General features: G+C 54.1%; 1 protein-coding gene across 2 annotated transcripts in view; it reads right to left on the reverse strand.

Moving 5' to 3' along the window:
- The window catches only part of LOC135975557 (adhesion G-protein coupled receptor G1-like), a 43508-nt gene that overhangs the window by 13019 nt on the left and 13538 nt on the right, over positions 1-16951 (reverse strand). For both annotated transcript variants that reach the window (XM_065566865.1, XM_065566866.1), the window contains exons 3-4: positions 8442-8531; positions 7139-7564 (exon numbers count right to left, since the gene is read on the reverse strand). In XM_065566865.1, the coding sequence (XP_065422937.1) occupies positions 7139-7564; positions 8442-8481 (466 nt within the window). In that variant the 5' untranslated portion in view covers positions 8482-8531. The remainder of the gene's footprint in view (positions 1-7138; positions 7565-8441; positions 8532-16951) is intronic.

Genomic DNA, 16951 nt, shown 5'->3' on the forward strand with positions numbered 1-16951 from the left:
CCCCTAACTGCCCCCCAGGACTCCACCCCCTACCTAAGCCTCCCTGCTCCTTGTCCCCTGACTGCCCCCTCCTGAGACCTTCCCCACATCTTAACTGGCCCCCTAGGACTCTACCCCCTACCTGTCCCCTGACTGCCCCAACCCTTATCCACACCCCCACCCCCAGACAGACCCCTGGGACTCCCACGCCCCATCCAACCACTCCCCACCCCCTGACAGCCCCCCCCAAAACTCCTGACCCATCTAAACCCCTCTGCTCCCTGTCCCCTGACTGCTCTGATCCCTCTCCCCACTCCTGCCCCCTGACAGCCCCCCCCCAGAACTCCCAAACACCCCCTCGATCCTTGTCCCCTGACTGCCCCCTCCTGGGACCCCTGCTCCTAACTGCCCTCCAGAACCCCACCCCCTACCTAAGCCTCCCTGTTCCTTGTCCCCTTACTGCCCCCTCCTGAGACCCGCCCCACCTGTACCCTGACTGCCCAAAACCTTACACCCCCAACCCCCAGACAGCCCCCCCCGAACTCCTGACCCATCCAACCCTCCCCCTGCTCCCTGTCTCTTGACTGCCCCCCCAGAACCCCCCTGCCCCTTCTCCGACTCTCTGGCCTCCTTACTGTGCTGCAGAGCAGCGTGCTCGGCAGCGGGGGAGGGGAGCAGGGTCGGAGCTCCAGACTGCCGGAGGCCGAGGCCGCGGCCGGCGATCTGTGAATGCAGGGCGGGGGGAGGGAGGGAGAGGAGGGGAGTGGTCTCAAGTTGCAGGGGAGAGGACGGGGGAAGTGGAGGAGGGGCTCTGGCTGCCGGAGCCCGTGCGAGTGGCACCACCCAGCCGGCTGCCCTGTAAGCCCCGCACGCTCTGCATGGGGGGCGGGGGAAGTCCAGACATTGACAAATTCCCCCCGGACGCTATTTTTAACTGAAAAAAGCCGGACATGTCCGGGGGAATCCGGACGAATGGTAACCCTACAATCATGGGCAGTAGCGGATTTACCATGGAGCGACTGGCGCCATGGACCCGGGCCCACACTGCAGGGGGGCCCCGATCAGACCCACTCTTCTCCGCCCCCCGCTCTCTCCTGCGGGGGGCAGAAGCTTGATGCTCCTGGCACTGAGGCTCCTGCTGCAGTAGGGCAGCCAAGCTCCCACTCCCCAGCCTCTTCTCACAGCTTGCTCCCTTCCCGCCCTCCCCATCCCTGCCGCCGATCAGCTGTTTGCCGGCAGGGGGGTGGGGGAGGAGCACAGCCGCAGCATGCTCACCTGGGGAGAGGAGGCAGAGAAGAGGCGGGGGTGGGGTTTTGGGGAGGGGGGTGGAAGGAGCAGACCTACTCTGACTGCAGAGCTGCGCAGCCAGGCTGAAAAGAGAAGGTGCTGCTCAGCTCCCCGGACTTTGCAGCTGGACACCCCCTTCTGGGTCCTAGTGCTGGTTGAGCTCCCTTCTGTGTGCTGGGAGCCTTCCCCATCCTTCATCTTGTACAACAGTGAGTGCCCGGGGTGGGGCAGGCAGGGGGACAGAGGCAGTGTGGAAGGAAGGGGATGGGATGGGGAGGAGATGGAGTGGTGGGGAAGGGGCATGGGATGGGGAAGAGAAGGGGATAGGGCAGGGATCGGCAACCTTCGGCACATGGTCTGCAAGGGTAAGCCCCCTGGTGGGCCAGACCAGTTTGTTTACCTGCCGCGTCCGCAGGTTCAGCCGATCGCGGCTCCAGGCAAATGGGGGGCTGCAGGACGAGGGATGTGCTGTCCGCGGCTTCTTGCAGCCCCCATTGGCCTGGAGCAGCAAACCACGGCCAGTGGGAGACGCAATCAGCCGAACCTGTGGACATGGCAAGTAAACAAACCGGCCCGGCCCTCCAGGGGGCTTACCCCGGTGGGCCACGTGCTGAAGGTTACCGATCCCTGGGATAGGGGAAACGGGGGCCCAGCATGCGGATCCCCTTGGCAGCAGCTGGGGCTCCCCTGTTAAGCAGGCCCATCAAACCCTCACCCTGACAAGCCCCACCTCCCCTGCATCTGTACCACCCCGATGAGCCCCCCAGACACCCTCCCCACTGAGCCCCAACCACCTACACCTAGACCCCCACCCAAATGAACCCTGTAGATAAAGCTCTGTATTAAGCATCTTCACATAACTTTCATATGACTTTGTATTATGCCTCTCTATATAACCTTGTATTAAGGCTATCCATATATAACCTCTAACTTTCATATGACTTTGTATTATGCCTCTTCATATAACCCTGTATTAAACTATTTTCATACAACTTTGTATCAAGTCCTTTGATATAGGAACTTTGTATCAGATCCCTATGTAGAAAAACTTATAGAAAACTTTGTGTTAAGGCTTGGTATAATGTTATAGCCCCTAAGGATAGTTAAAGTAGAAGAAAAATGTCTTTTTGCTAGGAGTAGAATAAGATTCCCCCTCCTGACACTCCCTTAATCAATTGGCATGTTGAATGAATGAGGTGTGAATGAGCAAGGGTGTTTCTGTGGCAGGCCTGGCCCTTGTGCTGTGTCAGGGTCAGGTTCAGTCTCACTGCCAAGTCCCTGTCCCAGGGGGGTGGGTGAGGCTGCAGGGTGATCTCCCACCTCCATGCAGCCAGTGGCCTGTGCTCCCCACTGCCATGGTGGAGTTTCCACATTTATTTATTATAAAAAAAAATCAGAATTTTAAAATATGATGCACAGAATTTGCTGCAGAATTCCCTCCGGAATATGGGGTGCTGTACAGCTGTGATGGTGGGACTGTGAAGGGGGTGCTGGACAGTAGGGGATCTGTGGGTGGGGGAGCTGGGCAGGGGGTATGGTGTGCAGGGTGCTGTGGAGTTGTGGTGGGATGTCAGTGGGAGGGGTCTCTAGGCAGGGGGTGCTGGGCATAGGGATCTGTGGAGGAAGTCTCTGGGTGAGGGGGCACTGGCATAAGGGCAGGGCACCGGGCCTGGGGCAGTGTGGAAGGGGCACACTGGCACCGCAGGGCTGGGCGGGCCAGTGTGCATCTAGCAGTTTTGGGTTTGTAAACAGTGCCCTTGTGCTGGGCTGAGTGGGGCCACTCCTGCTGCGCTGTGTCTCATTGCCCCCAACCGGCCCCTCGCTCTGCGGACCGCCCCCCATCACATGCCCTATTTCCCCAATGGGGGCCCACAATATGTTTGGTGCCAGGCCCACAAAAAGTTAATCCGGCCCTGTCATAACTATAAAGGGAAGGGTAACAGCCCTCCTGTGTACAATACTATAAAATCCCTCCTGGCCAGAGACTCCAAAATCCTTTTACCTGTAAAGGGTTAAGAAGCTCAGGTAACCTGGCTGACACCTGACCCGAAGGACCAATAAGGGGACAAGATACTTTCAAATCTCGGTGAGGGGAAGGCTTTTGTTTGTGCTCTTTGTTTTGGGGGTTGTTCGCTCTTGGGACTGAGAGGGACGAGACATCAATCCAGGCTCTCCAAATCTTTCTGAACAAGTCTCTCATATTTCAAACTTGTAAGTAAATAGCCAGGCAAGGCGTGTTAATTTTATCTTTGTTTTCTCAACTTGTAAATGTACCTTTTACTAGAGTGTTTACCTCTGTTTGCTGTACTTTGAACCTAAGGCTAGAGGGGGGTCCTCTGGGCTCTTTACATTTGATTACCCTGTAAAGTTATTTCCCATCCTGATTTTACAGAGATGATTTTTATCTTTTTCTTTAATTAAAAGCCTTCTTTTTAAGAACCTGATTGATTTTCCCTTGTGTTTAGATCCAAGGGGGTTGGATCTTGATCCACCAGGAGTTGGTGGGAGGAAGGAGGGGGGATGGTTAATTTCTCCTTGTTTTAAGATCCAAGGGGTTTGGATCTGTATTCACCAGGGAATTGGTGAAGAGTCTCTCAAGGCTACCCAGGGAAGGGAATTAGCACATTGGGAGTGGTGGCAGCGGACCAGATCTAAGCTGGTAGTTAAGCTTAGAAGTTTTCATGCAGGCCCCCACATCTGTACCCTAAAGTTCAGAGTGGGGAAGTAGCCTTGACAGGCCCTGATCATGGGTGTGATGAAGACTGGTCTGAATTCAATGGAGCCACTCCAGATTTACATCAGCATGAGTGAGTGGCGAGCCAGATGCGGGCTGTTTGCAATGGTTATGCCTGGGTAGGTCCAAATGGCAAAGCAGAGCATGGATACGGCTTAAGGCATTTGGGGCCCGACTTTCAAAGTTATTCAGCACCTAAGGGGATTCCCCAAAGCCCCTCTAGGCATCTTCTGGTGCCTAAATACCTTCACAAACCTGCTCTTTTGAGTCGAGCCGCTGGGGCTGGCCATGCAAAAGGAAGAATTCGCATGAGGTGATCCCTGAGCCTCTTGCATCCACCGGGACGCATGAGAGGGGAGACAGCCCATGGTGGTGAGTTTCTTGCCTGTCTCATTCCTCTCTGAGTTTCAATTGCCCGGGAGATGGGCTTGCTGAAGTTTGCAGAGGGCTTCTGAACAGCCAACTGCCTGCACCAAACTGTAAGGAATGGGCTAGCTGAGGGTAATAGCCAGTCATGGATACTTTGACAATCCCTTTGCCACACTGTCTGGCAGGCCATTAGGTTACAGCAGCACTAGCATAGGTGCAAACTCATGTCATTCCTAGCTGCACAGGCCGAGAACCTCAAGGTGCAATCTCCAGTCTGCATGCGCCTGCTCTTCCATCTCTCTTACTCTGCGTGTCTCTAACCAGAATGCAGCCGAGGCCACTCCAGTGCCCATGTGCAGCCATGGAGACTGCAGGTCCTAGCACCCAGAGCTTCACCTGAGCTCAGCGGTCTCCAACTGTGCAGGTGTTCTAAAGCAGGGGCAGGCAAACTTTTTGGCCTGAGGGCGCATCGGGTTTTGTAAACTTAGGGTTACCATTCGTCCGGATTTACCCGGACATGTCCTCCTTTTTGTGCTAAAAATAGCGTCCGGGGGGAATTTGTAAAGCACTCAAAATGTCCGGGATTTCCCCCCTCCCCCGGCAGAGCAGAGCGAGCGGCTGGGAGGGCTGCAGGAAAGTCCCGGGCTGGACTCCGGAGCAGCTGTAGAGGAGCTCCTTCTCCCTCCCTGCATTCTGAGCCGGCAGCTCTTCCCCGGCAGCCCCGCGCCCCGCTCCCGCAGCACAGTGCAGGGCCAGGGACCAGGTTTTGTTGTGCTGGGGAGCGCAGCCACGTGTCCGGCTCGCACAGAGCCCAACACCCTGTTCTGAGCAGCAGGGTAAGGGGGCCAGGGGGCAGGAGAAGGGGCAGGGAGGTTCTGGAGGGGGCAGTCAAGAAACGGGGGGATCGGGAGTTCAGGGGGGGGCTTTTTGGGGGGAGTGGAGAAAGTTTTGGGCAGTCAGGGTACAGGTAGGGGGTAGGGTCCTGGGAGGCAGTTGGGGGGGTCTTAGGAGGGGGCAGTTAGGGGATAAGGAACAGGGAGGCTTAGGTAGGGGGTGGGGTTCTGGAGGGCAGTTAGGAGCAGGGGTCCCAGGAGGGGGCAGTCAGGGGACAAGGAGCGGGGTGGGGTGTGGAGGGTTGGGAGTTCTGGGGGGGAGCTGTCAGGGGGCAGGAGTGGGGAGAGGGATCGGAGCAGTCAGGGGACAGGGAGCAGAGGGGTTTAGATGGGTTGGGAGTTCTGGGGGGGGCTGTCAGGGGGTGGGGAGTGGTTGGATGGGGCGTGGGAGTCCCAGGGGTCTGTCTGGGGGTGGGGGTGTGGATAAGGGTTGGGGCAGTCAGGGGACAAGAGGCAGGGAGGCTTAGATAGGGGGTGGAGTCCTGGGGGGCAGTTAGGGGCAGGGGTCCCAGGAGGGGGCAGTCAGGGGACAAGGAACGGGGGGAGGGTTGGGGGTTCTGGGGGGGCGGGAAGTGGGAGGGGCTAGGGCGGGGCTCCTCCCGTCCTCTTTTTTGCTTGCTGAAATATGGTAACCCTAGTAAACTGTATGGAGGGCTGGTTAGGGGAAGGGGTCATAGCCCGGCCCCCTTGTCCTATCTGCTCCCCCGGGACTCCTGCCCCATCCAACCCCCCTGTTCCCTGACGGCCCCTCTGGGACCCCTGCCCCATCCACACAACCCTGCTCCCGGTCCCCTGACCGCCCCCGGACCCCCGCCGCCCCATCCACCCCCTCCTCTCATTCCTGACGGCCACCCCCGGGACTCCTGCCCCCATTCAACCCCCTGTTCCCACCCCAAACCCTATCCACACCCCCGCCCCCTGACCACCACCCCAAACTCCCTTGCCATCTATCCAACCCCCCCCTGCTCCCTTACCGCGCTGCCCGGAGCACTGGTGGCTGGCAGCGCTACAGCCGTGCCGCCCGGCTGGAGCCAGGCCACGCTGCCCTCACCGCCTCCAGCACGCAGCTCAGAGACCGGGTCAGGCCGGGCTCTGCAGCTGCGCTGCCCCAGGAGCTCACAGTCCCGCCGCTCAGAGCCTTGCCCCGGAGGCGGAGTGAGTGAGCTGAGGCTGCGGGGGGTGGGGAACAGCAGGGGAGGGGCTGGGGGCTAGCCTCCCGGGCCAGGAACTCGGGGGCTGGGCAGGACAGTCCCGTGGGCCAGATGTGGCCCACGGGCTGTAGTTTCCCCACCTCTGTTCTAAAGGATGGAGTGTTGCTGGTGTCATGATGGATCCCTATAAGGCTCCCATACAGCTGTGACCTGAGGACCCCTGCACTGCGGAAGGCAGCACAACTGGCCATTAAAGGTGGGACATTGTGACTAGATGAGGGGTTATCCGGTGAAATGCAGGACCTTTGCAGCCACGTCTTCAAAAGTGGCCACTTATTTTGTGTGCTTACATAGAGAAACTTTGGGCTGGATTTCCAGAGATGCTGAGAACCCACAACTCCAGTTCTTGTCACTGGGAGAGGTTGGATTTCGACACCGTGGGGAAATCGGCCACAAAGCGCTGCATGTGGGTGCCCCAAAAATGAGGAACTCAAAACTAGTGGCCATTTTTGAAAAATGATGGAATTAGTGACCAGTGGAGAAGCCAGCTGCCCTTCTCTACCTCCTAATGGAGCATCAGCTGCCTCGGGGGTTTTCCCAGAACCTTCCCATCCATGGGCAGACAGAGCTAGCCCTGCTTAGCTTCCGAGACTGAACATGCTCAGAGGCTGCAGTGGTACCATTGCAAGTTCTCTAACCCATTTAACGTATTGATTTAACTGTACCACGGATGGAGAAGGAGTAAACAGCGGCGCTGCTGAGGGAGGTGTTCCGCAGGCCTTTGCCGTAGGCGTAGGACACTCTGGAAAGCACAGGAACCCCACTTCTATTCTGCGGTGCGCTTGGGTTTGAAATGTTGAAGGAAGGCTCTGCCTCGGTACTCAGCGTGTAGTTGTTTCTGCCATATGTGAGGTTGAAAATCCTATCCCTTTGGTACCAGTAGAGGCAGAAGTAGTAGTTCCCCAGCTTGTCGGGTAAAGAAAAGTTTACAAGGTTTGGTGGGAATGGCGCACTTATCTTCAGCGTGTCAGCACTGTTCTCGATGGTGATGTTCTCTGGCCGCATCTGATAAGTGATATGGCTTTTCTTCGTTTGGTTTCTTTCGCCACAAAATCTAAAGTCTTCTCCATGGCGGCTGCTTCCGTCGACCCCTGCGTTACACAAAACCGCACTGTAAGGTGTAGCTCAGCCCGAGGGGCTCCATATGCCAGGAGTTCCCCAGGTTATTCACCTCGGTGACTCCACATGACACAGCTGTCTATTTATTACATGGATCACAGGAAGCATCGGGGGCCCCAATGTGGTAGGTTCTGCCCATATATGAGAGAGAGAGAGAGAGAGAGAGAGAGAGAGAGAGAGAGAGAGAGAGAGCTCCTGCTCTGAAAATCTTGGGAGCCATGGAAGAACCCATTACCATAGTGTCTGAGTGCCTCCCAGTCTTTCATGTCTTCAGCCACACACTCCCCAGTGAGGCAGGGCAGGCCTGTTATCCCCATGGTATGGATGGGCAAGTGTGGCCCAGAGAGACTAAGTGACTGCCCATGGTCACCCAGGGAGGTGTTTTCAGAACAAGCATGGGAACCCAGCTCTCCTGAGGCTCAGGCCAGGCCCATCCTTCCTCTAAATGGACTCTAACCTCACCCAGGTGGCTGATCGCTCCCAGGTGTGCTGTAGGACATGAGGAACACAGATAACAATAATGCATTCTCCATGTACATCCAGTCTTATTCCTGCCCTGATTCATCTACATGCCTCCAGCCTGTCCTGGAAGGAGAGGGGAATTCCATCTCGGAACACAATGACGGTCTCTCTGTCTTTCAGGAAACTTAATTAGAGGGAAAGTCCCTCTATACCTCCTGCCCCCCACCTCACTCCAACCATACTGGGACCACTGCTTCCTCCTAACAGGTGCTATCCTGGCACTGGCGGTGGGGCAGAAGGTTGATAATGCTACATCCTTGCCATCTTGGCTGTTGTAAGCCATATAGACCAGCGTAGAGGCGAGGCAATAACCAGGGAGAATATTACCTTGCAACAGGAAAAGCAGAGCCAGAAGGAGGCGATCCATCGTGGGCGGCTTTCCCAGCTCTTGACGTTCCTCAGTGAGAGACTTTGACCCTGAGAGAGAGAAGCACACAACAGCAGAGTGAGTTTGTCTAGAGAACTGCAGGAATTTTTCACAGCTCAGGGCCTGGAACAGACAGAAAAGCCTGTAGTTCTTTCTGCATCGGCATGGGCTGAGTTGAGCTACCACGCGAGGTGTGGGACACCTGCAAATGCCAGGAATTGTGTTCCTGTGAGTACCAGAGAGAAGACAGAATGGTAGCTCTTGTGGGGAAATAGAACAGGGGGGCCTTCTTTTTAATAGCCAAAGCTTTGAATCTGAAGGCCCCAAAATAAACCCTCCAACAGAGATCTGTTATTCTAACTACCCTTACACAAAGCAGTACAGGCCTAGGCCTGAGCAAGACGGAACAACACAGTTCTCTGCCAAACTCGGTCAAGGGTCATGACCAGAGGAGGGAGGGAGGAGGAAGTAACAGCGGTAAAGGCCTCGGCAACCTAATAACCGCAAGTTTATGAAATATAATAACCGCTTGTATGAAGAAATTGCTTTTGCAAATGCCAACTTCTCCTGTGATTCCAGCTATCTGCAAAATTAGCCAATCATGTATCCTCTTTGAGCGTCCTATGTTAACCCCCTTGTGCCCATAACCGTAAAGCCCCGGAAAATAATATGTACCCTGACGAAAAATAGCCCTAAAGTGGTGCCAAGTACCACCCCTGGGGAAAACCACCAAGCACCCCCGTACCAAAATAAAACACCCAATTCTCAGAAAATAATGAGGAAGGTGCCAGGAAGGGGGAACGGATCCCAACCCCAATTTCTTAACTCATGACATATTGTTTGTACTGTGCTTGCGGTTTAACGAAATAAAGGCAGCCTGCGTGCTGACCTAGGTGTGTCAGTCTTCGGACTGCACCCCAGTGCACGGGTATGTATGTCAATAAACTGGCCTCAGGCTTGAGTCTGTAAACTAAAATCAATGCGTGGGTGTCTTTGACCACGACACTCTATCCGTGCAAGAAGGCTGGACACAACTGTTCTATTGTCATCTGCCACTAGAGCAGTGGTGGGCAACCTGTGGCCCGTCAGGGTAATCCGCTGGTGGGCCGCAAGACAGTTCGTTTACATTGACCGTCCGCAGACACGGCTGCCCACAGCTCCCAGTGGCTGCGGTTCGCTGTTCCCGGGCAATGGGAGCTGCGGGAAGCAGTACGGGCCAAAGGGAGTGGTACATTGGGAGGTCCTGCAGGCTGGGGGTACGTTGGAGTGCAAGCATTTATCAGAGAATGTGACACCAGCTGCTCTCTCCCAGCTCTTAGTCCCCAGGGCTGGCTGGGCTCAGCTCCCCACTCTGGGTGTTGTGACCTCTGGGGTCGCAGTGCTGCTCAGGTTTGGCCTGGCCAGGCCAAGTTTGTGTAAGTGGAGTTGTGACCTGGTGCTTGGGGTTGCAGGACCACTCACTCCAATCTGGCCCAGCTGTCCCCATGTCATCATGATGGAGGGGTGGCTGGGGTAAACCGTAGTGGCACCGAGACCCCATGCACCAGGTCACAATGTCCAGAGTGGGGAACTGAGCCCAGCCTGCCCCACAAAGTTTTGATACATTCTAGCGATCCCATCTTGGGTTGCGCTTCACAGAGTGAGAAACCCTGCTCTAGTTCAACCCCTACTTCTACAGCCAGCAGGTCTGCCCCAGCTGTTTTTCTATAACCATTTCACTGCATTACACCTGATTCCTGGCTCGCTCCTATCTTTCCTTCCTCCCCTTTTGATTCGCGGCGCTGCTGAAATTATAACGAGGTGAAATCCAGCACAAGGAAAGAACAGAATGTTCTGACAGCTGTTCAGTGGCATGTGCGGAAAGAGCTACTGGTCTGGATCCAGCTCCTAAACGACAGGTGTCCACATCGCAAAACCCATCGCTGCAACGGACAGTAACTGCCCCTCTGCGCGGGTCAGTCCACAATATTCCAACACCGGGTTTTGGCTCCTTCCTCTGAAGCAAGTGGGACTGGCCATTGCCAGAGGATAAGTCTATGGGTATGTCTACACTATGAAATTAGGTCGAATTTATAGAAGCTGGTTTTATAGATATCGGTTTTATACAGTCGATTGTGTGTCCCCCCACATAAAATGCTCTAAGTGCATGAAGTCGGCGGACCGCGTCCACAGTACCGAGGCTAGCGTCGACTTCTGGAGCGTTGCACTGTGGGTAGCTATCCCACAGTTCCCGCAGTCTCTGCCGCCCATTGGAATTCTGGGTTGAGATCCCAATGCCTGAATGATGAAAAACAGTGTCGCGGGGCTTTCTGGGTACATGTCATCAGGCCCCTCCCCCTCCGTCAGAGCAACGGCAGACAATTGATTCGCGCCTTTTTACCTGGGCTACCTGTGCAGACAACATTCCACGCCAAGCATGGAGCCCGCTCAGCTCAGCTCAGCTCACCGTCACCATATGTCATCTGGGTGCCGGCAGACGTGGTACTGCATTGCTACACAGCAGCAGCTAATTGCCTTTTGGCAGTAGACGGTGCAGTATGACTGGTAGCCTTCATCGGCTATCTGGGTGCTGGCAGAGGCAGACGTGGGGCTGCATTGCTACACAGCAGCAGCTCCTTGCCTTTTGGCAGTGGATGGTGTATTACGACTGGTATCCGTCATCGTCGTACTCCAGTTCAAACATAGGCACCTGGGCAAACATGCTTTGTCTCCTGGAGACTCAGTCCTGCCGGCAGTCCTATTGAACTGTCTTGATGATGATGGCTAGCAGTCGTAGTACAGTATCTTCTGCCAAGCACCCAGAAGATGCCGATGGCTATCAGTCATGCTGCACCGTCTGCTACCAGCTTAAGATGTAAAAAATAGATGGACCAGATTTGTTCTGTATTCATTTGCTTCCCCTTCCCTCCGTGAAATCAACAGCCTGCTAAACCCAGGGTTTTGAGTTCAATCTTTGGGGGGGCCATTCTGTGTGACAGTTGTTTGTGTTTCTCCCTGATGCACAGCCACCTTTGTGAATTTTAATTCTCTGTACCTGTACGCCATGTCGTCACTCGCCCCTCCCTCCCTCCATCAGTTTCGCGCCTTTTTTCAGACCAGATGCCATAGCACTGGGATCATGGAGCCCGCTCAGATCACCGCGGCAATTATGAGCTCTATGAACACCACGCACATTGTCCTGGAGTATATGCAGAGCCAGGACATGCCAAAGCAAAACCAGGACCAGCCGAGAAGGCGATTGCAGCGCGGCGATGAGAGTGATGAGGAAATTGACATGGACATAGACCTCTCACAAAGTACGGGCCCCAGCAATGTGCAAATCATGGTGTTACTGGGGCAGGTTCATGGCATGGAACGCCGATTCTGGGCCCAGGAAACAAGCACAGACTGGTGGGACCACATCGTGTTGCAGGTGTGGGACGATTCCCAGTGGCTGCGAAACTTTCGCATGCGTAAGGGCACTTTCATGGAACTTTGATTTGCTTTCCCCTGCCCTGAAGAGCCAGAATACCAGGATGAGAGCAGCCCTCACAGTTGAGAAGGGAGTGGCGATGAGAGCCCTGTGGAAGCTTGCAACGCCATACAGCTACAGGTCAGTCGGGAATCAATTTGGAGCGAGCAAGTCTACTGTAGGGGCTGCTGTGATCCAAGTTGCCAGGGCAATCAAAGACCTGCTGATATCAAGGGAGTGACTCTGGGAAACGTGCAGGTCATAGTGGATGGATTTGCTACAATGGGATTCCCAAACTGTGGTGGGCGATAGACGGAACCCATATCCCTATCTTGGCACCGGAGCACCAGGCCACCGAGTACATAAACCGCAAGGGGTACTTTTCGATGCTGCTGCAAGCCCTGGTGGATCACAAGGGACATTTCACCAACATCAACGTGGGATGGCCGGGAAAGGTACATGATGCTCGCGTCCTCAGGCACTCTGGTCTGTTTCGAAAGCTGGAGGAAGGGACTTTCTTCCTGGACCAGAAAATAACCATTGGGGATGTTGAAATGCCTATCGTTATCCTTTGGGACCCAGCTTACCCCTTAATGCCATGGCTCATGAAGCCGTACACAGGCAGCCTGGACAGTAGTCTGGACCGAGCAAGTGCCGAATGGTGGTGGAATGTGCATTTGGACGTTTAAAAGCGCGCTGGGGCAGCTTACTGACTCGGATAGACCTCAGCGAAACCAATATCCCCATTGTTATTGCTGCTTGCTGTGCGAACCACAATATCTGTGAGAGTAAGGGGGAGACATTTATGGCGGGGTGGGAGGTTGAGGCAAATCGCCTCGCCGCTGATTACGTGCAGCCAGACACCAGGGCGGTTAGAAGAGTACAGCAGGGCGCGGTGCGCGTCAGAGAAGCTTTGAAAACCAGTTTTCTGACTGGCCAGGCTACGGTGTGAAACTTCAGTTTGTTTCTCCTTGATGAACCCTCCGCCCTCCCTCCCTGGTTCACTCTACTTCCCTGTAAACCAACCACCCCACCCGCCCCACCCCCCTTCAAGTACCGCTTGCAGAGGCAATAAAGTCATTGTTACTTCACATTCATGCATTCTTTATTAATTCATCACACAACTAGGGGGATAATTGCCAAGGTAGCCCGGAATGGGTGTGGGAGGAGGGAAGGAAAAGGACACACTGCAGTTTAAAACTTTAACTCTTATTGAAGGCCAGCTTTCCGATGCTTGGGCAATCATCTGGGGTGGAGTGACTGGGTGGCCAGAGGGCCCCCCACCGTGTTCTTGGGTGTCTGGGTGAGGAGGCTATGGAACTTGGGGAGGAGGGCTGTTGGTTACACAGGGGCTGTAGCGGCGGTCTCTGCTCCCGCTGCCTTTCCTGCAGCTCAACCATACGCTGGAGCATATCAGTTTGATGCTCCAGCAGCCGGAGCATCGACTCTTGCCTTCTGTCTGCAAGCTGACGCCACCTATCATCTTCAGCCCGCCACTTGCTCTGTTCATCCCGCGATTCAGCCCGCCACCTCTCCTCTCGTTCATACTGTGCTTTTCTGTAGTCTGATATTGACTGACTCCACGCATTCTGCTGTGCTTTCAGCGTGGGAGGACATCTGGAGCTCCGTGAACATATCATCCCGAGTCCGCCATTTTCTCCTTCTAATCTTCACTAGCCTCTGCGAAGGAGAAACATTTGCAGCTGGTGGAGGAGAAGGGAGAGGTGGTTAAAAAAGACACATTTTAGAGAACAATGGATACACTCTTTCACGTTAAATTTTGCTGTTCACATTACACAGCATATGTGCTTTCGTTACAAGGTCGCATTTTTCCTCTTATATTGAGGGTCTGCCGGTTTGGTGTGAGAGGTCACTCACGCAGTGCCAGGCAACAGAATTCGGCTTGCAGGCAGCCATGGTAAGCCACAGTCTTTGGTCTTTTTTAACCTTCATAACATGTGGGAATGGTTTCAAACAGCAGCGCCCTCATTTCCCATACCAAGGACCCATTGGGTTGGCCATTTAAAATGGGTTTGTAATGTAAAAGGAGGGGCTGCGGTTTCCGGGTTAACATGCAGCACAAACCCAACTACCCCCTCCACACAAACACACCCAATTCTCTGGGATGATCACTTCACCCCTCCCCCTCACTGCGTGGCTAACAGCGGGGAACATTTCTGTTCAGCCGAGCAGGAAGGGGCACCTCTGAATGTCCTCTTAATAAAATCACCCCATTTCAACCAGGTGACCGTGAATGATATCACTCTCCTGAGGTTAACAAAGAGATAAGGAATGGATGTTGTCTGCATGCCAGCAAACACCGGGACCATACACTGCCATGCTTTGTTATGCAATGATTCCAGACTACGTGCTAAAGTGTCCTACCATGGCCGACGGGATAAGGCAGCCCTCCCCAGAAACCTTTTGCAAAGGCTTTGGGAGTACATGAAGGAGAGCTTTCTGGAGATGTCCCTGGAGGATTTCCACTCCATCCCCATACATGTTAACAGACTTTTCCAGTAGCTGTACTGGCCGCGATTGCCAGGGCAAATTAATCATTAAACACGCTTGCTTTTAAACCATGTGTAATATTTACAAAGGTACACTCACCAGAGGTCCCTTGTGTGCCCTCAGGGTCTGGGAGCATGCCTTGGGTGAGTTCGGGGGTTACTGGTTCCAGGTCCAGGGTGATAAACATATCCTGGCTGTTGGGGAAACCGGTTTCTCCGCTTCCTTGCTGTGAGCTACCTCAGTGAAACCAATATCCCCATTGTTATTGCTGCTTGCTGTGCGAACCACAATATCTGTGAGAGTAAGGGGGAGACATTTATGGCGGGGTGGGAGGTTGAGGCAAATCGCCTCGCCGCTGATTACGTGCAGCCAGACACCAGGGCGGTTAGAAGAGTACAGCAGGGCGCGGTGCGTGTCAGAGAAGCTTTGAAAACCAGTTTTGTGACTGGCCAGGCTACGGTGTGAAACTTCAGTTTGTTTCTCCTTGATGAACCCTCCGCCCTCCCTCCCTGGTTCACTCTACTTCCCTGTAAACCAACCACCCCACCCGCCCCACCCCCCTTCGAGCACTGCTTGCAGAGGCAATAAAGTCATTGTTACTTCACATTCATGCATTCTTTATTAATTCATCACACAACTAGGGGGATAATTGCCAAGGTAGCACGGGATGGGTGGGGGAGGAGGGAAGGAAAAGGACACACTGCAGTTTAAAACTTTAACTCTTATTGAAGGCCAGCTTTCCGATGCTTGGGCAATCATCTGGGGTGGAGTGACTGGGTGGCCAGAGGGCCCCCCACCGTTTTCTTGGGCGTTTGGGTGAGGAGAAGGGAGAGGTGCTTAAAAAAGACACATTTTAGAGAACAATGGGTACACTCTTTCACGTTAAATTTTGCTGTTCACATTACACAGCACATGTGCTTTCGTTACAAGGTCGCATTTTTCCTCTTATATTGAGGGCCTGCCGGTTTGGTGTGAGAGATCACTCACGCAGTGCCAGGCAACAGATTTCGGCTTGCAGGCAGCCATGGTGAGCCACAGTCTTTGGTCTTTTTTAACCTTCATAACATGTGGGAATGGTTTCAAACAGCAGCACCCTCATTTCCCATACCAAGGACCCATTGGGTTGGCCATTTAAAATGGGTTTGCAATGTAAAAGGAGGGGCTGGGGTTTCCGGGTTAACATGCAGTACAAACCCAACTACCCCCTCCACACAAACACACCCAATTCTCTGGGATGATCACTTCACCCCTCCCCCCCACCGCGTGGCTAACAGCGGGGAACATTTCTGTTCAGCTGAGCAGGAAGGGGCACCTCTGAATGTCCTCTTAATAAAATCACCCCATTTCAACCAGGTGACCGTGAATGATATCACTCTCCTGAGGTTAACAAAGAGATAAGGAATGGATGTTGTCTGCATGCCAGCAAACACCGGGACCATACACTGCCATGCTTTGTTATGCAATGATTCCAGACTACGTGCTAAAGTGTCCTACCATGGCCGACGGGATAAGGCAGCCCTCCCCAGAAACCTTTTGCAAAGGCTTTGGGAGTACATGAAGGAGAGCTTTCTGGAGATGTCCCTGGAGGATTTCCACTCCATCCCCATACATGTTAACAGACTTTTCCAGTAGCTGTACTGGCCGCGATTGCCAGGGCAAATTAATCATTAAACACGCTTGCTTTTAAACCATGTGTAATATTTACAAAGGTACACTCACCAGAGGTCCCTTGTGTGCCCTCTGGGTCTGGGAGCATGCCTTGGGTGAGTTCGGGGGTTACTGGTTCCAGGTCCAGGGTGATAAACATATGCTGGCTGTTGGGGAAACCGGTTTCTCTGCTTCCTTGCTGTGAGCTATCTTCATTGTCTTCATCATCATCATCTTCCGCGTACCCCGAACCCGCTTCCCTGTTGCATGTTTCTCCATTGATGGAGTCAAAGCACACGGTTGGGGTAGTGGAGGCTGCACCCCCTAGCATCGCATGCAGCTCCGTGTAGAAGCGGCATGTTTGTGGCTCTGCCCCAGACCTTCTGTTTGCCTCCCTGGCTTTGTGGTAGGCTTGCCTTAGCTCCTTAATTTTCACGTGGCACTGCTGTGCGTCCCTGTTATGGCCTCTGTCCTTCATGGCCTTTGAGACCTTTTCTAATATTTTGCCATTTCGTTTACTGCTACGGAGTTCAGCTAGCACTGATTCATCTCCCCATATGGCGAGCAGATCCCGTACCTCCCGTTCGGTCCATGCTGGAGCTCTTTTGCGATCCTGGGACTCCATCATGGTTACCTGTGCTGATGAGCTCTGCATGGTCACCTGTGCTTTCCACGCTGGGCAAACAGGAAATGAAATTCAAACGTTCGCGGGGCTTTTCCTGTCTACCTGGTCAGTGCATCTGAGTTGAGAGTGCTGTCCAGAGCGGTCACAATGAAGCACTGTGGGATAGCTCCCAGAGGCCAATAACGTCGAATTCCATCCACACTATCCCAAATCCGACCCGCAAAGGCCGATTTTAG

Source organism: Chrysemys picta, chromosome 14, assembly GCF_011386835.1.
Source record: "Chrysemys picta bellii isolate R12L10 chromosome 14, ASM1138683v2, whole genome shotgun sequence".
NCBI classification, from domain to species: domain Eukaryota; kingdom Metazoa; phylum Chordata; order Testudines; family Emydidae; genus Chrysemys; species Chrysemys picta.